The 21,611-nt window shown below is 35.2% G+C and overlaps 2 protein-coding genes across 24 annotated transcripts in view; one reads left to right on the top strand and one right to left on the bottom strand.

The window, feature by feature from the left end:
• DNAH7 (dynein axonemal heavy chain 7) overlaps nucleotides 1–4,286 on the top strand; it is a 262,758-nt gene extending 258,472 nt beyond the window's left edge. For 11 of the 12 annotated variants that reach the window (XM_085000229.1, XM_085000233.1, XM_085000225.1 and 8 more), the window contains 2 exons: nucleotides 1,682–1,785; nucleotides 3,946–4,286. In XM_085000229.1, coding sequence (XP_084856355.1) covers nucleotides 1,682–1,785; nucleotides 3,946–4,152 — 311 coding nt within the window. In that variant the 3' untranslated portion in view covers nucleotides 4,153–4,286. The remainder of the gene's footprint in view (nucleotides 1–1,681; nucleotides 1,786–3,945) is intronic. The other variant, XR_014830006.1, reaches the window with a different exon arrangement.
• An 84-nt stretch (nucleotides 4,287–4,370) lies between these two features.
• SLC39A10 (solute carrier family 39 member 10) overlaps nucleotides 4,371–21,611 on the bottom strand; it is a 140,307-nt gene continuing 123,066 nt past the window's right edge. For 7 of the 12 annotated variants that reach the window (XM_085000272.1, XM_021075818.2, XM_021075819.2 and 4 more), the window contains 5 exons: nucleotides 20,147–20,267; nucleotides 18,541–18,909; nucleotides 17,075–17,155; nucleotides 9,226–9,416; nucleotides 4,371–7,153 (listed from right to left, as the gene is read on the bottom strand). In XM_085000272.1, coding sequence (XP_084856398.1) covers nucleotides 6,995–7,153; nucleotides 9,226–9,416; nucleotides 17,075–17,155; nucleotides 18,541–18,909; nucleotides 20,147–20,267 — 921 coding nt within the window. In that variant the 3' untranslated portion in view covers nucleotides 4,371–6,994. The remainder of the gene's footprint in view (nucleotides 7,154–9,225; nucleotides 9,417–17,074; nucleotides 17,156–18,540; nucleotides 18,910–20,146; nucleotides 20,268–21,611) is intronic. The other 5 variants (XM_085000276.1, XM_021075824.2, XM_085000277.1 and 2 more) reach the window with 1 other exon arrangement.

Here is a 21,611-nt window from a genome sequence, read left to right as displayed (position 1 = left end):
CCTTATTGACCATGAGAAACAGAATATAAATTGGGGGTCCCCGTAACATTCCCTATAAAATTGTTGCTTGATTGGAGGGAACTTTTATCCCTATGGCCGCTTTTCTTAGATGTTGAAATGAACTCTTCTCTTTGCTCTCTCTGACATTATCCTTTTTTCCCAAGTAAGAAATAGATCATCCAGTCCCTTAGAACCAGAGATTTACTGGGCTATGTTTAGAAGTCAGCAGGGACAGGGTATTAACAGCCCTCTAGGGCCTATTCATAGTCTCCTTTACTTTCTCTGTCTCCATTTATGATTGTGACTGGCCTGCAGGCTTAGATCCTACTGAGAGGTTAGCATGTAGGATGTGCTTTCAGACCTGTCTTTCTCCCTCAGGCAGGTCCACTCCCATAGGGCTCCAGTTCAAGATGCATTTTGCAATTCAGTTTTACTAATACTTGGGAAGTTATTGGAAAAGTGCTTTGCCAGTTAATAAAACTGACTTTTATTCCAACCAGAGAGAAGAAAGGGTAACTCCCCTCTCAACTTCTATCACAAGACTAGCCACATATGGCTTCTTAAAATTTATAGCTACAATAAAAATTCAGTCCCTCACTCACACTAGCCATGTTTCAGGTGTTCAACAGCCAGTGGCTACTATATTGAAAAGCACAGGTACGGACTATTTCCTTCATTGCAAAAAGTCCTCCTGGCTAGCACTGCCCAAGTGGATTTTTATCCCACTTTTTACAAAGTGTTTTCACCAGTATAGCTGATTGGATTCTAACTTTTACAAAGCAGACAGCATGCATTGTTGTTTTACAAATATTTTCCAGTTGTTCTCTGGATAAAAAACAAGTCTAAAGTTCTCTGCATAAAAAACAAGTCTACAGGGTCACATAGCAGATTAGGAACTAAAATCTAGATCTAAGTTCTCCTTTGCTTTCCCTCTCATCTGTGCAACAATCACAGTCAATTATTTTTGTGTGCAGATACCATATTCAGTTCCTGAGGCTTTCTTTACACAAGTGGATAGCCAGAGCAAGTGATCTGAGTTTCATGGGTTCCTTAATTTGTGTTCTTCAGCTGTTTGTGGATTACATTACATCCTAGAGGGAGTTCATCTGTGTGTTCTCTCAACCATACTAGAGATTCTAAAAGGGGAGAAATTTAACTCACAAAATTAAAGAGCAGAAGGGTGTTTTATTCGCATGCTGTCTAGAAGCTACTCGATCCCTAGTTACATTAAGAACTTCTCTTGCAGATTTCATGGACTCTTACATAACCATTGGTCAGTTAAAATATAAACCTGATAGTGTTTACCTAAACTGAGAACTTCACATGTTGACTAATTTAAAATTCCTTTTTGTCTTCCACATCTAATTTTATTATTGAACTGACTAGGCAAAGTACACAGATATTCTTTTTTTTTCCTTTTCTTTTTTGGCAGCGCCTGAGGCATGTGAAAGTTCCCGGGCCAGGGATTGAACCTGCACCACAGCAGTGAGTGACAATGCCAGATCCTTAAACCACTGTGCCACAAAGGAACTCCAGATAGTCTTGAAGTAAGATTATTAAGACAAAGGACTCAGTGCCTTCATTTTAGAGCAGGCCTCAGTATTCACCTGCAGGAATTTCAGATTCAGAACTCAGTATGCTTATGTGAAGTGTTGTTTTAACCTGCTTCTTTTATATTTAGGAGTTTTCATTCATGGACTATTTCTGGATGGAGCTTCCTGGAATAGAAAGATCAAGAAACTTGCAGAATCACATCCAAAAATTCTCTATGATGCAGTGCCTGTGGTTAGTATTTCCTCATGATTTAGACGTGGGGGGCTATTTTATACACACACACTCACACACGCATGTATACTTACATAGTCAATTGTTATTCACAGTAGTTATGCTTTGTAAACTTTCTATCAACATTGATTTAGTGAACACTGAACTAGGCAAAAAATAAGGTTTAAGTTTCTGCAATCCTCTGGCCACGTTTTTGTTAGGCGAAACATAACCTTGCTTTATTTGTATTTCTGTTCAAGGATACCTTATTTAATATATTCTTTAATATATACTGTTGATTCATTAACCAATGAACTCATGCCTGAATGAAGCTTATCATAGTTTCTCTATAAGGCATATCACAGCCTTCTTGCCCTTCAGAACACTATACAGAACCTCAGTACCACACTTGGGGGGCCATTTTAAACAGAAAAATCAACGAAAACCACAAAAATGCAAAATAACTGGTATAAAATGAACTGTCCAAAAGGGATACTTGTTTATGGTTATGAGAGCTGAAACAAGAAAACAATTTCACCAGGTTCAACCTCAGTTGGGAACATGCCTATCCAGTGACTCACATCTTTTGCTGCTCAGAGGATGCTTGTGAATGAGCAAGAAAACACAGAATATTGGTGTTGCGATTAGGAGTTAAATTTTAGTGATAGGCAAACTCACCAGTATGGATCCCAGGAATAATGAGGGTTGACTGCATGTATGTATCCACACCTACACGCATACGTGATGTTTTTTCTTACAGATACCTTGACCTAAAACTGAGAAACTTGCAGATTGAAAGATTACTGTATGTGAAAACTGTCCATATTAAAATTTATTTTCTAGGCACCCATCTTCAGCATGGGCAGACTAAGCTATATAAATACCAAGTTTCCAACTGTGTTACTGCATCATGAGAAGATGGCTAGATTTTCACACAATTTTCAGGGTCTGGAATAATGATAAAATATAGGCTGTGGATTTACATGAATTCTGTATATAGGACACTGGAAACCACTCAAAGGCAAGCAGTAATCCTTCAGAGCAGCTTTGACAGGTACAGTGAGGGACCAGATGACAGTCAATCTCAAGAAATCTACCATATTTATACCAAGATATTGTGGGCAGAGGCAGTTTCAAATATGGGAACCAAATTGAAAGTCAAAAGGGCAAATGTTTGGATCAATTTTTTTCTTTCACATGGAAACTTTTTAAGTGCTTTGCAGTGAACAGCAGAAGAACTTTATGTGACTAATTCTCAGTCACTTAGTAAGAAAAATTCTCATTAAAAAAATCTACTTGGTTGAAATGAAAGCCATACAACTTGAAGGTTGCAAGTCCTTATATTTTATGATACCTGAAAAACTGCTTTATGAATCCCCCTTATAATAACTTGGACTCCACAATTATGTGGGAGAAAAACTGACAACCCTTGTTAGTTCCTTCATATAATATGAGCTTAAACCCAAGAATCCTAAAAAGGGCACTATCACCTCAAGGATTGCTATCATTACTGGAAAAAGGAATTCAAGTTCTAAAACAAAACAGTTTCACTTTTCTGATAAGTTTGTTTTCTATATTCCGAGATTAACTTGCCCTGAAATCTTATGGAGATTGGTAAGGTTCAACAATGCTTAACATTATAAGAACTTGACTAATGACTCCATAAAAATAATGTGGGAGTAGTTATAAAAGAATGCAACTATGTTTTAAACAGCACAAATTTATAATAGCCCCTATAAAATAGTCACTTAAAATAGGGAGGTGATCTAGTTCTATAAATACGGATAAGAATATTTTGGAATTGGCCTTTAATTAATAAAACAACATGATTTCGAGTATCATTGGTGGTGGTCCTTGCCTTTGAAAGTGTATCTGATTTTTTTTAATTGTAAGCACCAAAAGTCATCCTCAGGTATGGTAGGGAGATGATGAATAGATAGGTAGAATACTTTTTGAGCGAGTAGGTGAAAATGATTATTTTTTCAGTTTCTTTACTAACCCTGAATATAGTTCTGAGAGCTCGGCTCTAACAAAATGTTTTGAGCAATGACAGCAATGCTAACAAAATTTCAACTTTGCAATTTCACCCACAGAAATTTGCAGACCTTACTCCAAAAATACCATATTAGGTTCAAATCTGTGTAAATATAACTGCCTTAAATTTTATGTACTTTCTTGCAGATGTGGCTAAAGCCCTGTAAGAGGGTAGATATACCAGAACGACCAAGTTACACTGCCCCACTGTATAAGACAAGTGAGCGGAGAGGAACATTGTCCACCACTGGCCACTCTACGAACTTTGTGATTGCCATGACTCTTCCCTCTGACCAACCTAAGGAGCACTGGATTGGACGGGGTGTAGCACTGTTATGTCAGCTTAATTCATGATTAGAAGATGTCATTTCTCTGTTCCTATTTCTTATTAGATGGCTGACTAGAAAATACAATTTACCTTTTAAGGAATTTAGTTTACATCAATTTGAAGTTATATTTAATTATAAATTCATTTATGTACAAACACACCCTGTATTTAAAATGATTCCTACTTCAGTGTAAGGAAATGTTCTGACATAGAGACTAAACAAAACACACTAGTATAATCACTCTTTTTAAATAACTTTATTTTGGGAGAGTTCCATAAGCATTAGGAACATACATAAAATGACACACCACTGTTGACAATGAAAAAAAAAAAAAAAACAGCATTTGATCATTTCCAGCTTTATAAATTTTTAAAAAATGATTCAGTTACAACAAAAAAGTTTAGATATTTTAGCAAGTATCACCTTGCAGGACCATAATCACATTTAAGCCACTGACTTACTGTTAATGGAAAAAATTCACACTGCATCTAGTTACTAAAGTATTTCTAAGCATAATCACAGCTGATTGAATGCAATGTGATATACACCAAAATTCATATGTATGTCACACAGTGACAGCATTGTACAAGTAACATTAATGACCTCCAACAAACACATGTTAAATTAGACTGGTCAAGCTAAATGGAATGTTGGAGCCAAACAGAAATGTAGTGGAATTCAGATTGTCTAGTAAGACTTGAAACTATACATTAGATTGATGTAAAAACTAAATACTGGTGGAACCCTAACAAAATACTAGCAGCAACTGTTACAGCCCTCTTAACAGGTTAAAAAAATCTAGCAAATAAAGATAATATTTTTTGAAAGAATATAAAACTTTACATACTTCAGCATAACCTATTCGCTTTAAGTCAGGCATTCATTTTAAGTCTGAGAATATATTCCAGCTGTTGCTTTTCATAACAGTTCTAAAAGTAAGCAGATTTAATGCTGGAATGCAGAATCATCCTTGGGCATAAAACCCCCAAAATTAACTATAAACATATCTTGTTTCAGAAAGCAAGATATCTGAATCACTTGAAGTTGGCAGTACTAAATAAAATATCAGCACCTTTTAGCTAAGTTGCTTGAAGGGCCAAGCAATGAGATGAGGACTGTCCTAATTCAGTGTGCCAATGCTGAAAGTAATCTATATATATATAACCCCTACTTGCTACAGGAGGTCATGGAGAAAGCCAACAGTTTTTCAAATTCAGGCATAAATTAAGGAAATAACACACTAAGCTCCCTTACTTACAGCATAAAGAAGAAACACTGAGAATATCTATTAATACCTGAATGCATATGCTGCTCTGTTTTTTGTTTGTTTTGTTTTGGTGTACATGGTGTAAAAGGAAAGGAAAAGGACAAAGAGAAAACATGTAAAATGGAATGAAAAGAATTTGGCTCTTAACTATCTGAACAGTAAGGTTTTTAAAGCAGCTACATAGATAGCCAAGCAGATTAAAACAAAGCTGCCCACACATAGTTCAAATACAATTTACCTGGCCTAAGTGAAGACCATGTGGCACAAGATGTAAACAGAAAGCTACATGCATATGATTAGTACTATAAATTCTTAGGTCAAAATTCAGGAGAAACATGGCTTGCACTTCTCACAAGTCATTCACAATTTATGGCAGAACAGGGCACCTAAAAAAAGAAACTAATCCCTATCAGGCACCAACAGCATATCTTGGCACAAAAGGATCAAGTGATTTCAGCCAAGTTATTTAAATTTACCTTTCAAGTCACTTGGTAGGTACCATGACAGCCACAGCATCAATGGTGCTTATCCTCATAAGCATTTTAACGACACTCCCTGTACAGACTATGGGCATGGTAAACTGCTGCCTTACTTCTTACTGCCAGCCACAGCATGTGCTCTAGGTTCCAATGCCAAGCTGGTAAAGCACTGCAGACATTTAAAACTTAAATTTCCCAAATAATTAATCAGTACTGTTAAAATGGGAAAACTGAATATTTAGACCATGTTTGGGTTCTTCGTTTTGCTGATATTGTCTAAAGGGTTGAAATTTTAAGGGAGGAAAAAAAAAAAAACTTTTATCACATGCTCCAACCCCTTACCCCCACCAAAAAAACCCAAAACGAAAACAAAAGTTAAAAAAAACCCAAACACCAAGTATAATATTAATACAATGAACCATTATGAATCTTTCATTAAACTGAAGCTCACACAAATGTACAATCACAAATTTCAGTAGTTTAGGCTGCAAGTTTAAACACTATGCAAATATATACAAAAATAGTAACTCTAGATTCAAGAATAGGGCTTTTCCCAATGCTAAATTCATACTCTAATGCAGCCTGAGCTTTTCTCTAGATCCTACAGTTAACTTTATGCAGATTCAAAGCTGTGTCAAGTTGATCCCTATTACCATATGTATATATGGAACTGAATTAAAAGGACACTACAGTTCATTTTTAGCACAAAGAAAAGTCTGCCTGAAGTCCAGTTAAAATATTTTTAAAGTTTAAGTGATTTTTTTTTTGGTTCCATTTCTATTTCTGCATAGCCACAGAAGTTTCTACTAATAAAGAGACTACTTTAGTGTTTTTTATGATTATTTAAAAAAAAAAAAAAGTCTTAATCAAACCTGTATCTACATTGGTTCATGGAGTCCCATTTTCTCCTTTCTTTACCACAAGCTTTATATTTTTAAAAGACCCCTTCACACAGGGAAAACAGTACTGAGCACCGGTCTTTGTGGTTAGGCTCAAATCTTATGAACTTGTAAATAGTGCAAGCCACTGACTTTTCTTTGAGCAACGTGCTTACAGTACAGGGAACAGATGCAAAGCTGCATGGTAACATTCTCATAATCAGCAGTGATTGCTGGGAATGGTCAAAACTGGAGGTCAAACACAATTTTGTCTTCATAGAGGGCAATTACCAGCATGATGGCAAATCCAAATAGCAATCCTAAATTCTGAAGAATGAACTGCCCCACTGGACAGAAGCCATGCTCTTCATTGTCACCATCACCATGCAACATTTCTGGAAGCTAAAAAAAATTATTTTTTAAATATTATAAAGCAATTTATAATAGTCTTCTCATTTTTAAATAACATTTTCCCACCAAAGAAAACTAATGACTAAAGCCCAACTATAAATATTTTACTGAACACAATGCTAACCATAAGACATATTTTATAAACTCTGAGAAAGAAATTTTATGCTCTAGCTATATATGAAGTAAATTCTATGGAGTTCCGTCGTGGCTCAGTGGTTAGCAAATCTGACTAGGAACCATGAGGTTGTGGTTTTGATCCCTGGCTTCGCTCAGTGGGTTAAGGATCTGGCATTGCCGTGAGCTGTGGTGTAGGTCGCAGACTTGGCTTGGATCCCGTGTTGCTGTGTGGCTCTGGCGTAGCCCAGCGGCTACAGCTCCAATTCGACCCCTAGCCTGGGAACCTCCACGTGCCGCAGGAGCGGCCCAAAAAATGGCAAAAAGACAAAAATAAAACAAAATAAAATAAAGCTACTGTCCACTGATCTTATCAACTCTGGCATTTACTTTATGCTAAAGTATATAAGACAGGTTACTACTGCCAATTAAACTCTCAGAAAAGAACACAATTCCCACATTTACTTATATATCTTAAGTTCACTGAAAAAGTAAGATTCCTTTGGGGGACATTTCATTCAAAACTATATTATTTCTTCACCCTTTTTTATCTAAAAGTCTCATTTCCAACTGCACATTTCATCAAATACATATTTACAAACAATTCCAAAACTGATATGCTATCTCCATGCTCTTAAAAAACCATTATTTCCCTTCTGGTAACAGACAGAGAAAATAGTGTATCAAAGCTATGCAGCAGAACTACTTGCTAAGTTATGCACATGGCCATCACAGTGTACTCTATTCTCTTAATAGTGACAAATTTTTTTAAATTTCAAAGTTTCCAGTATCCTTAAAGGTATAGTGCATTGAAAAATACAGTTCAACTTCTAAAGCACAAGCATATATTACACTTAAAAATAATCCAGAGAAAGACCGTATGTGCATTATTATACGCATAAATTCTTCCCACCCAAAGATAATCAAAATTGCAAAAATAACTGCCATTTCTAATCGTCACGTTCACTTTTCTGTTATTTGTTTTTCAAGTTTGCAATGAATACAGAAAGATGACATTGATATGCTGCTTTGACACTAAGCTTTACTCCAAACCATATCTTTGATGCTTATGGGTTTAGGGAGGAGAAATGTAGTATTAACCACATAATGCCTGGCTAGGAAGAAACACCGTTACTCATTTTTAAATAATGAGTACAATTAATCCATCTACCATACTCTGACATGCTACAGTATATTTAAGAATCTCCTGACGGTTCTATTTAAGAATGACTTCACTCTGATCATCTATTCTGTTTAGAAGTCCATGACAGGAATGTACACTAATGGAGGTTACTGCCCTTATCCAGCAGAGTTAAGTAGTTGTGACAGTGACCATTACAAATGTCCCTTTACAAAAAGTTTGCCAACCCCTGGCTTAAGACTAAAACTGGCAACTTCCTGCCTGTGGTTCTAGTAAAACTATTTTATTACATTTTTTCCTCCAAGTTTTTACTGTTATAAAAACTTTAATATTTAAGTATAAACAATGTGTGTTTACAGAAATATATCCCCCAGACACGTGCACATACCAGAGAGAGGAGGCACCACGGCTCCCTACATTCAATTCTGTTCTGAATGCCAATACCAATAGAGTCTGTCATAACCACAGCTAAGAGCCAGTCAGTACCTACCTGTGCAGCCGTGCTTGTTAAAATGCACCAATGCTCCAATAGGTGCTATGCAAAGCCCCCTAAAAACCAGATACTTCCAAATGGGTATCCTAAACGTATCTCAAACTAAAACTTGTGGTATTGTTATTATCTTATTGAATGACTATAAATCAACAAAAATTTCCCCCTTATAGCCAAAGTGGTCTTTCTAAAAATCTTGAAAATGGGTTATATTTATTAGCCTTTCAAACCACATTCAAAGATTTGTTTCATTTTGGGAAGCTTCATTCTATTTACAGATTTAGTAAAACAACAAAAATATAAAATAAGCTCTCTTACCATATCCACCAAGGCTACGTAGAGGAACATGCCTGCAGTGATTGCAAAGATCCAAAGGGTGATGTTATTGGCATACTGACCAACAGCTGTGCCTATAAGCATGCCTATGTAAGCCATCATGGCAGAAAGGAGGTTGTACACAATCGCTTGCTTTACAGTCATGCCTGCTTTAAGAAGAACTGCAAAATCACCTGCAGTTAAGACATAATGTGAGGTTTAAAACCATAGGATTTTCCACACAAATGTAGAAAAACAATAAAAAAATTAAGAATTATATAAAAAGATATACCTTTAATAACTGAAATTTTATTATGAAATTTTACTTTTTACTTATTAAATTAAACCTTCATACATGCAATAACCTGGGAGAATTTTAAAGGCATGATGCTGAAAGACAGGCTGAAAAGTTATATATGATTCCATTCACATGATATTCTTAAAAAGATAAAACTATAATGATGGAGAACACTCAGTGGTCACCAAGGAACAAGGGTAGGAAAGGGATGTGACTATAAAGAGACTGCATGCAGCGGTTCATTGGGATGATGGAACTGTTCTTGTCCTTGATGGTAGTAGTAGTGGTGACATAAATCTATATATATGCTAAAATTCAAAAAACTGTACATCAAAAAACAAGGTCAATTTTACTGGGTAATATGAAATGAAAATTTTTTTTTTTTTTGTCTTTTGTCTTTGTTGTTGTTGTTATTGTTGCTATTTCTTGGGCCGCTTCCGCGGCATATGGAGGTTCCCAGGCTAGGGGTTGAATCGGAGCTGTAGCCACCAGCCTACGCCAGAGCCACAGCAATGCTGGATCCGAGCCGCGTCTGCAACCTACACCACAGCTCACGGCAACGCCGGATCGTTAACCCACTGAGCAAGGGCAGGGATCGAACCCGCAACCTCATGGTTCCTAGTCGGATTCGTTAACCACTGCGCCACGACGGGAACTCCTGAAATGAAAATTTTTTTAAAAATAAGAGAGAACTTCACGACTGCTCTCTGTGAGCAACAACGCTCTCTTCTTTGATCTCTGCCCTTTTTTCAAATAGAAATGGGCTAAGTAAGAACAGAGATAATAGACTCTAAGTATATTGTATGCTGTTTATGTTTTCATTTTTTCCCAAGAAAAATTAAATCTTAATTCTGAAAATCCTAAAAAGGTATAGAAGAATGAAGAGACTTTTCTCCTTCATCTGTCTGAAGTTGGAACACCAGGTAAAAAAGGATTAAATATTGTTTAGTCATTACTAGAAAGGCAAAATGCTGCTGGAAATAACAGTTGTAAAGCCAAAGGATAAAAAGCAATAGTTTTACTAAATTATAAGAATTTTTTTGTTTTAGTCACTAAATGTACAAACATCCAATCAATTACTGAACACTCAACATATCTAAGGTACTATATAGAATAGCAAAGCATTATTTTCCATGCTCCAATGAATTGCTACAAACTACAATACATCCTGCAACATTATTTGGGAAAGTTAATACACCTAAGGAGATTATCTTCCAATGGCTTCTAAAGTGCTATTCTCCAGTTTCCATCAAATACTATTCTTCTTACATCTTTTCCCTCTAATCCTAAATACTTAATTCCCTTGGTGAGATGTGGATTCAATGTCAGCTTTTATCACCTCTCATCCCTAGAATTTTAATTTCCTCTGGCCTTTTTTCCTCAGCCTCCTCCAAGGAAAGAATTCCCCAAATTCTTCCTCTACAAATTTCTCATCATATTTTCAATAATTCACCCACCAACCTTGTTAATGGAACAATTTCACTGGGGGGGGGGGGGTTACATAATACAAAATGAAGACTACAGAAATACATTTTAGGTTATAAAATACAGCTTTTCCTTTTATAATTTCAAAATAAGATTTTAAAAGGAGCATTGCTGAATACTCAATAAACAAAACTCTCATAGGTACAAACTATCAACTTCAATGTCTTCCCTGGTATTACTGGATAGGAAGATGATTTGCTTTCATCCCTGAATAACAACCAAATACCATGAATTAACTAGTCAAGATTCAAAATGAATTTAGTTAATACTTCCTAAAATTAAGGTATAAATGACATCCACAATTCCTCTTTTGTTTTGATGTTGAGTTCTATGAGTTTTCACAAAAGTACATACCAAGTAACCATAACCACCATCAAACTCTGGAACTATTCCATTACTTATCCCCCCCAAAAAAATTCCTTAAGCCCTCAATTCCTAGGTAACCAATGATCTGCTTTCTGCCTTTTCCAGAATGTCATATAAACTGAATCATACAGTATATAGCCCTTCAAGTCTAGATTTTTTTCACTTAACATGTAAGATTCATTCATATTATAATTTATATCAGAAAATCACTGCTTTTCACTGCTAAGTAATATTCCATAGATGCGCAATAGTTTATTTACCCATTCAGCAGCTGAAGGATATTTAGGTTTCCAATGTTTGGCAATGATAAATAAAGCCATTGTCCACATTTGTAAATAGGTTTTTGTGTCAACATAAGTTTTCAACTCTTGTATGTAGATACCTAAGAGTGGGATTTCTAGCAGCAATTTATGAGAGTTCAGGTTGCCCCCTATCCTTTGCAGCCCACAATCACAAATCTAGTACCTGAACGCTCATGTGTTTTATCTGTTATCCACTGTTGTTATTGTTGTAGAGGTTTTCTTATCACTGAGTTGAGAGGTCTTTAAATATCCTAAAAGTCTTTTGTCAGATACACATTTTCCAAATACTTCCTCCCAGTCTGTGGCTTGTCTCTTCATTCTTTTAAGTGCCTTTTGTGTAGTTTTTACTTTATATGAAGTTCATTTTATTACTTTTTCCTTAATGGAGCATACTTTTGGTGTTATATCTAAGTACAAACTGCCTAATCCAAAAGACGCAGAGATTTTTCTCTTGTGTTTTCTTCTAAAGTCTATTTTAAAATGTTTCATTTAGATCAATGATCTATTTTGTGTTAATTTTTGTGTATGGTAGGAGAATTTTTTTTCAAGTAGATATCTAATTATTGCAGCAACATTTGTTGAACAAGCTATTCTTTCTACATGGAATTTCCTTTGCACTTTTGTTGAAAATAAGTTGCCATATGTGTGACGACTCTATACGCTGTTCCACTGATTTGTGTGCCTATTCTTTAACCAATATAAATTGCTTCGATTACTATGGATTTACAATAGTCTTAAATTCAACTTTGGTGTACTTTTCCAAATTTTTTCTGGCCATTCTTTTCTTTTCCATAAACATTTTTTTAAAACACTCATTTATCTCCAAAAAAGTCTTCTAGGATTTTACTTGGGAATATACTGATTCTATACAGAGAATTAGTATCTTAAAAACACTAAATCCTCTAGTTCATACACCTAGAATAGCTCTTCATTTAAGTTTTCTTTGATTTCTTTTGTTGGTGAATTGCCGTTTTCAGCATACAGATTCTATGTATATTTTGTTAGATTTAACCAAAGTATTTTGTGTTTTTTGGTGTTACTATAATTTTACAATTTTTGAAAATTCCATTTCCAATTTTTCATTGCTAGTATATAGCGGTATAAATGATTTTGTATATGATGATTTTGTATCAAGATGAATTATTTAAAATCTATCTTTGTCCTAGTCTTATATCAAGGTTATAATTTCTCAGTTATCTGTATATTTTTCTATCCTTCCCTTCTCAGTAAGAACCTGAATAAACATTTGAAAAAGGAATAATATTCCTAAAAGAATATCCAGTTGGGATTTATACTGAATAAGCAAATCTATTCATCTTTTGATAAATCAATATTCTTTCCTTTCTGCTGACAAAGGATATCATTAGCACAAAGAATGAGGTGTGCCTGCCAAAGCTGTTAAATTAACAGGATCCAATGCTGTAATTATGTTAATACCTGCTAATATCGACTGGAGATTTTTTTCAAAAATAAGCATATATTTTAAGGTACTTTCTTTTTGTCTTAAATACATTTATGCACATGTACAAATCTATACAATGAATGCTCAGTTTTCCCTGGACAATTCAGCACATTATGAATATTTTTATTTTCAATTTATATTTAACTCTTGATATACAAGAGGAAAGAAAAAAATGGATAGCACTCTATAGTCTCTCTGAGCTGAGTCTTAATAATATAGCTACATTTATTTATCAAAATCTTTTTTTCCTTGACATTAAAACACATTACTTCATGTCAAGAAGAGTTTAGATCATCCACTTTCTGGATTATCTTCAACCTCATTTCCCCTTTATATGTTCTAAGATAGGTTTTCTTATAAATTATTTTTCAAATGTTTATGCAGCTCCTTACTGAAAGAATGTGAAAAACTGAAGAGAATGTAATAGAATAATACTGAAATTACCTAAATTCAGCTACAGAAGTTTGGCAAAAACAGAAGAGTAGTAATAAATCAGTAATTTCCTTCATTACCACACCTCACAGCAAACATGAAATAAGAAATGCAGCTTTTCTCTTTCCTCAGATGGTTTCAATTTCTGCACACCTCTTAGAGTGAACCTCCCTATGCTGTTCTAAGGCTTAAAAGTACACGTTTTTCATATCACATTCCTAAACACACACACACACACACACACACACACACACACACACACACACACACATCTGGTACAATATTAGAGAATCAGCAATCTGTTCAGAAGAGGAACACCAAAACTTGGAATTACTGACTAGATTGAGGGTCAGTCTCCAAAGTACTGCAAAGTAGCTTAAATATAACTGACCTGTGAACAACACAGGGGCCCAGTCGAAAATCTGCATATCACTCACAGTCAACCCTTAGTATCCTTGGTTCTACATGTGCAGATTCAACCAACTGCAGATCTGTAGTATCATAGGATTTACTACAGAAAAAAACCCACATATAAGTTGACCTGCATAGTTCAAACCATGTTCAAGGGTCAACTGCACATGTTTTTCCCCTTAGGGTATGACTTCAGTATAGAAGTCTCAGGATAGTTTTAAGAATTTATAATCAAAAATTTAGCTAGGGGGAAACGAGTTTTATATCAAATAAATTATCCTGGAATGTGTGTGATGTATCATGTTGCTTTGGCAACAACCTATGGGAAGAGGACATTCCCCTATCCATCTACCATGCATCTATTCCAGCCTCCAGGGGACTGATTTTCTCCTTGTTTGGGAATTCTGATGAAGGGGCTTCTACGCCTCTCTCCGCACTCTGTTTTCCCCCAAGTGAGTAAGAACATATAGTCTAATCATGGTAGAGACCTATATCTGCCCCTATTTTACCAAAGTTCCCCATTACTGTGCCTTAAAGGCAAAATTTAGGCTCCACAAGTTTTTTTAAAACTTCCTTTAAAACACTTCTACCTTGTTGATAGGTTAAAAAGCCAAAGTCTTTTCTATCACCTCCAGAAGAGGAACAAGAGTCATTTCTTTGTGATTTTTTTCTTCCCTAGGAGCCTAGGAACTAGAATATGGGGTAATTTGTATCAATTTAGCACTAGGCATTGGAGGAAAATGCACATTATCCTAATGTCTCAGTCTTCTGGCAAAGTTGCTGTATACTCTGGACTGATGTTTCCTCTCATAGCAATAGTAGTAGCATCTTAACCGCTGGTTCGTGGAGTAAAACAGGCAGAGATTTGGAGCCTCAATGTCTGAGACATTTACCAGAGCTCTTGATACCCATCAAGAAAGGGTTTAATCTAACCACTAAGATACGGACTGCATTTGTTTTACATGCGGCTATCATCCCTTGAGTTTCACTCCAATAAGAAACTAAAGAAAGAAAAAGGAGTAAATGACAGGAAGGTAACCATCCCTAATCACCAAACTTTCTGCTGTCAAATCTTTGTCAAAATGGATCATGAGGTGTTAAGGGCAATTCAGTATAACCACACTTAATTATGAGGTGGGCTGGCATACTCCTTTTAGGGAGTAGCGGTTGGAAGTTGAAGGTGTGAAGTTGAAGATTTTCCTAATAAACTGTGGATGTATATGTGACTATCCAAGTCTATTATTAAGTAAGTTTTTAAAAAAAGAAAGGTTAAACCATTAGGTAATGTTTCTCATATACAAAAATTGATAGAAATTCTTGATTTGCGTTGCTTACAGAAATGTAAGGAAGTATTTGGCGTATCATTCTTTTACTAACATAGGAAAGTAGTTAGAAAAGGGTGTGAGATACAGTATCTGCACACAAGCTGTACTGTAAAAAACAGGATATCTAACATGGAAATACACTAAACACCAAAAGAAGGACCTACAGGGAGTAAGTGATAAAGTTTAGAGGAAAGAGTAATGCAAGGCATTGGATACTAGAGGACAGTATGGAAATTGGAGGAAAAAGACTCTTTTAATCGATATACTAGGGATAGAGCCAGTACGACAAGCCAACTTAGGAGGAGGGTATAAGCAAACAAACAGGTTCAGGCACCTGAATGAATGTTTGGTGAATTGCATTTGGGTAAAGCAAAAAAGAAGCAACAGCAAATACAATGAGTAAGGCTGGAAAGGTAGATAGAAATCTCATATGAAGGTCATTGAAAGTAGAACTAATCAGCTTTTACCTCACCTGTAAGGGAAGGTACTGAAAGATTCTGATTACATAAGCAAGTCACATCTAGCCACATAATAGCATTGTCACATGGCAAGAAGATATATCCACCAATAGGTATATAAGATACACTGGAACAGAATGAACTATAGCTATAAACACTCACTGTGGAAACTGTCCCAGCAAAAGACAGTGAAGGGTCTGGGGAAAGGATTATGGTGTATAAACAAGATATAACACTGCATGCCCAAGGCTGACAAGGTAAACAAAACTGTAAGGAATCAAACCCTAAAGAATCAGCACCAAGTAAGCACTAAGAGATTTTTCTGTTTATATGAGCAGTAGTAACTTTCTAAGAAAATTATATGAATAAATTCTATTCAAAGTGAGCCAATCAGTGTACTGCCAATGAAGACAGTCAAATGATATACATTTCACAGCCAGATATACCTAAGAAAAATCTAAAATTGGAAAGGCCACACAAAGAAATTCCTTGGATACTCAAAAGACAATTTTTCCTTTCTAATTAACATCATCTCTACATCCTTCAGATATTTTCTGTGAATGCATGTTCACTTTTTTTCTTGTTTTTCAGTTTATAGAAGGAAACCAAAACACATGAAGAGAAACTAAACAGCATTGCTAGATTGATAATTTCCAGCTTAAAAAAATGTCATTGTATATCTTATAAATTGGCAAAACTTAGAAAGTTAATGCCAAGTGTTGGCAGGGATGTGGAAACACAAGAACTCTCAGGTATTGCTGGTTAGAGAGGACACTAGTTATTCTGGATAGCAATATAGTTCAGGCATGCATATCTTAAGACCCATCAATTCTGCTCCTGGGTATAAACCCAAAGATGTTCTCATAAGAGTCTATTAAGTTCCAAGTCTACAGATGTTCAATACATCATTATCTGTGGTGGCAGGAAATTAAAGAACACATGGTGTATCCAATATTAGGTGCTAAATATGTAAAAATGTGATAAATCCACACCTCTGAGTAGAAACAGGGCAGAAACAACATATCAAATTAATTCATGACAATGTGCTTGGAGTTTAAAACATAATGACTAGCAAATAAGAAACAGAGTAGGCTATAACATAATATTGTTTACATAAAATATATACATATGCAACAATACACATTTTTAAGGAACTTATTAACAAAAATTATACAATAAGAGAATGATGACACTTTATACTTGCCTTCAGTCATTTTTTTTTTAATGTTTTAACATCTCTAAAATTTAGATGCATTTAGATTAATTTTCTTAATGTTGGATGAAATCTAGTAAAAATTTTAAGGTCATATTACCTAATTCATGTGGCAGTTCATGACAGAAGACAGCTATAGAAGTACTGATTCCTCCCGTCAATCCGGAACTGAAAGCTGCTCCTGGGGGTGGGGGAGGGGTGGGGGAAGAGGGGGCAGGTGTTGGAAAAATTCAGGTGACACTTTACTGATCTTCTGTTTTTCTATTTTCATTAATAATGACATGTAGTCTCTTGCTCATCTAAACTAATTTTATAATGAATGAGTGACTCACTAATCTTACACAACATAGTTTTTGAACATATTGTGAGGTACAATAGGTATGTGACATCCAGAGAAAAAGCTACTTACTCAATGAAAGAAATATTCCCTATTGAATTAAATTCTCTATTTCTGTAGCCTTCTAATTCACTAACAGCTTTGAAATAGTAATGGTTTTCAGTGTTTCTATCTCTGATTGGCAAAGAAATGCTCAATTTTAAGTCATGTAAGTCTGTAATTGCACATGCTCTTGCATACTAACATTTATAGATGTTTAAATGCCTAGTATCCTTATCCAAACTCTTCTAGGTTTACAGCATAAATAGCATAGATTGTCATTTGAATAATGAAATCAGAAGTATAAATGCATCTGATTGTACTGGTAAAATTCTTTACTTTTAAGACTATCAGTGTGGATTAATAATATGGTCTCTCCTGAAAGAGACCAAAACCTACTTCTGAATGACTATTTAATAGTCTGAATCTCAAAGAAAACTATGTATTAAACACATTTATTATTCTCCTAAACTGGTAAGCATCAATTTACATTTGCAAGATTCTTTTCTTTTCTTTGTTTTTTAGGGCCACAAGTTCGGCACATGGAAGTTCCCAGGCTAGGAGTCGAATCGGAGCTATAGCTGAGGGCAGACACCACAGCCACAGCAACGCGGAATCCAAGCCATGTCTGGGACCTACACCATAGCTCACGGCAATGCCAGATCCTTAACCCACTGAGTAAGGCCAGGGATTGAACCCGCATTCTCATGGATACTAGACGGATTAGTTTCCCCTGTGCCACAGTGGGAACTCCTGCAAGATTCTAATATAATGTTTGAATTTCGCATAATGGATTTTTACTATTGTAAAATTTTTTTCAACTTTTTCAAATGTAAAAAAAAAGTTTAAACCTAAGATTGAAATTCATTTGTTCTGGTTCAGAGATGTGTAAATGTTTCTGAAAGTATGTTAAGATAGCTTTTTCAATATGGTAACTATGCCTTCAATAGGACATCAAGTTACTAAAGAAACATAGTACAAACATTTGTTTACAGGTACAAAGAACAACCCTCAGAAATTATACCCTGATGTCAAATAAACTTACCAAAATCATTAATATAGCCTTTGGAAAAACCAAAAATAGGAATACTATACAATAGTTAAACTCCAAGATTAGTATTAAAATACTGGAAGAAGGAAAACAGTCTTAAAGAATAACAAATTAAAACCCAAGTTTCAAGTCTACTTACCAATTGCTAAACCATCACTGAAGTTGTGGATGCCATCCCCCATGATTACCATCCAAGCAATATTAGCTATTCCTGTTTCCTTAAGATCTGATCCAGAATGACAGGGCCCATGTGAATGGTGAGAATGTTTGTGGTGCCACTGGTGATTATGCTTCCTCAGCACAGTTTTACTCTCGTCATGGTGGTTGTGTGCAGCAGCATGGAGATCATGCTCATGAATGGCGTGTAATCCATCACTGTGAGAATGGTCCATGATTTTCTCCTCTTCTATACAAAGATAATTTTTAGGAGGGGATTCTTGTTGGCCTTCTAAATCTGTCAGTTCAGTTTCATTAAGTCGATCTTCAGAAACAACTGAGTCATCAGTTCCTATAGTTATAAGTGCAAAGGATATGCTTTATCAGCAAGTAAATGAATGCATATTTGCTAATTTAAACCCAGGCAAATAGCAGTGTAATGAACATTTCCTAAGTAAATGTATTTTAAAATTCTTATATATATAAAAACAAATAAATATAAATATGTGAGTGCACACACACACATGAAACAAACTTCAGTTTTAAGAGTCCAAAAGATGAACCAGGTGAGGTAAATGGAAGGGAACTGAAATCAAGAGCCAGCAAAGTGAGGAGAGAAATTGGCACGCATGAAGATACTGCAAAACATAATGAACACATCATCATGAGTTGATAATAAAAATTAAAATAAGTAAAAGGGTGAAAAGTTACTATAGCATTTACAGGATAACAAAATAAACTGACAAGTTTTCAGAGAAAGAAGGAACCTTAAAGTTTACCCACTTTAGCCTTCTCTTATACATTTAAGAAAACAAAGACAAAATGTCAATCACTTGCATCCTCCAAGGCTCTATCTGACAAAAACCATCACTAGATCATTACCAGAATGAAGTTCAAAAACCCATATAAATGATAACATCTGATAATGTTTTTTTTTAAATTAAGACAGCCCTCTTACTTAGTTTTCAAAAGCTATTTATTATGTGACAAAGATCCTAATGCTTCCCAAACTGTATTCTGGGGCAGTGTTAGGTTATGCCTTTTCTACAAAAAATCATTGGTACACTCAGGGGAAACATAAGTTCACAAATAAAGGGGGAAAATTATATTTAAAAATTATTATGTTTCCCTGAAATTGTAAGCTACCTCATTATATCATGCAACAGAACAGATGCATGGATGAGCAGAGATTTCAAAGACAGAGACCATTCTCCTTTAAGTACAAAGGCCAATTCTCTGTTTCTCATAAGAAAATAATTACATATGAAGGGTATGGAGATTTTTGCATTACCAAAAAATAAAACACTAATCCAAAAGCCCTTTTGTTTCATTTTTTCTTCTGTAAAGTAAAAAATACAATATGTTCCCTGCCCTATAATATAATTAATTGGTCTCATATTCCAATATAAATAAGGCTGAAAATAACAAAAACACAAAATGAAATCACAATTAAGACACATAGAAAGTTAGAACCACATGTTAAGGAAGCCATAAAGACAAGAAATTTCAAGCAACATGGGCACAGTTTAGAAATAGTATTTCAATTTTTATGTTTAAAAGATTTCTCTTTAGTCAGAACTATTGTCTACCGGCAAGAGGCTTGAGCTGAAGCCAGTCAGCATCTGGTGTATTATTTAACTTATGATCTGAAAGCTTCCTTCCAATAGCTGATTCTTCTGTGTTCTGCTTCATAAACCATTTCTGTTTTCCCTGGAAAAAAATCAGGTATTAAATAAATCTTCAGCCACAATTAGCAACAATATTCACTTTTTTACATCTAAGGGTATAAATGGCAGTGACTTTATAAATTATTGAGAAAATGAGTGAGAAAACATTTTTAGAAGTTAGTCAAGGGATCTAACCAATGACATTTGCATGTTTTTCCCCCCAAATAGTCAACTGAAAGGTCCGATTCACAGACCTTCCCAGTTAAAGATAGGGTACACAGGAGTTCCCATTGTGGCTCAGCAGGTTAAGGGCCTGACGTTGTCTCCGAGGGTATGGGTTTGATCCCTGGCCTTGCCGAGTGGGTTAAGGAATTGCCAAAAGCTGCAACACAGGTCCCGATGCAGTTAGGATCCAGTGCTACCACGGCTGTAGTGTAGGCTACAGCTGTTACTCCAATTCGACCCCTCATCCAGGAATTTCCATACACTGCAGGTGCAACCATAAAAAGAAAAAAAAAAAAAAAAAGAAAGAAGGTACACAGTACAATATTATATGCAACCCAAGTGAAATGTGTGAAATATGTATGATCTCATTTAAAAGTGTGTGGGAATTGGAAGCCCTAAAAAAACCAAAAGCTTATTCTTTTGAATTTCATTCTACGTTTAACAGCTTTACATTTCCCTACCTGTGACATAATGGACAAAATTGATTTGAAATCCCAAGTTTATAGTTTACTTCTATGAGACTTGGACAAGTATGTTAAATTTATTAAATCTAAGAATACTCATCTATAAAATGAAAAGAGAGTCTTATGAGGATTAAATGAGATGCATGAAAATGACTTATCAGTTACTGACTTAACAGCCTTGCAATAAAGACAACTTTTCTTTCTCATTTAATCTGTTCTCAATTATTAATAAACTCTAATTATTGTATTTCATTTAGTTTTGGATTTTCCTATATTCTCTCTTAAGAGTATGGTTTCTTTTACTAATCTAACTACCACTACCAACTCTTCCAATTTAAACTTTTTTTTTTTTTTTTGTCTTTTTAGGGCCACACCTGCGGCATATTGAGGTTCCCAGGCTAGGGGTCAAATTGGAGCCAGCCGCTGGCCTACACCATAGCCACAGCAACTTGGGATCTGAGCCTTGTCTGTGACCTACACCATAGCTCATGGCAACACCAAATCCTTAACCTACTGAGAGAAGCCAGGGATTGAACCTATGTCCTCATGGTATTAGTCAGATTGGTTTCTGCTGAGCCACGATGGGAACTCCCCAACTTAAACTTCTAATCAATGTTCATTTAAAAGAGTAAATAATCAAGTATGTTAGAATAGTATGAAAGTAAAAAACAAGTTTTCCAGGAGATGCTTACTGACTG

The sequence above is a fragment of the Sus scrofa genome, chromosome 15, assembly GCF_054392235.1.
Source record: "Sus scrofa isolate SSC_HxYL_T2T_F1_AM1 chromosome 15, Sscrofa_HxYL_maternal_Yorkshire_Landrace_v2.0, whole genome shotgun sequence".
Classification (NCBI taxonomy): domain Eukaryota; kingdom Metazoa; phylum Chordata; class Mammalia; order Artiodactyla; family Suidae; genus Sus; species Sus scrofa.
The sequence above is the reverse complement of the archived record's forward strand: the minus strand, read 5'-3'. Positions and strand labels throughout refer to the sequence as shown.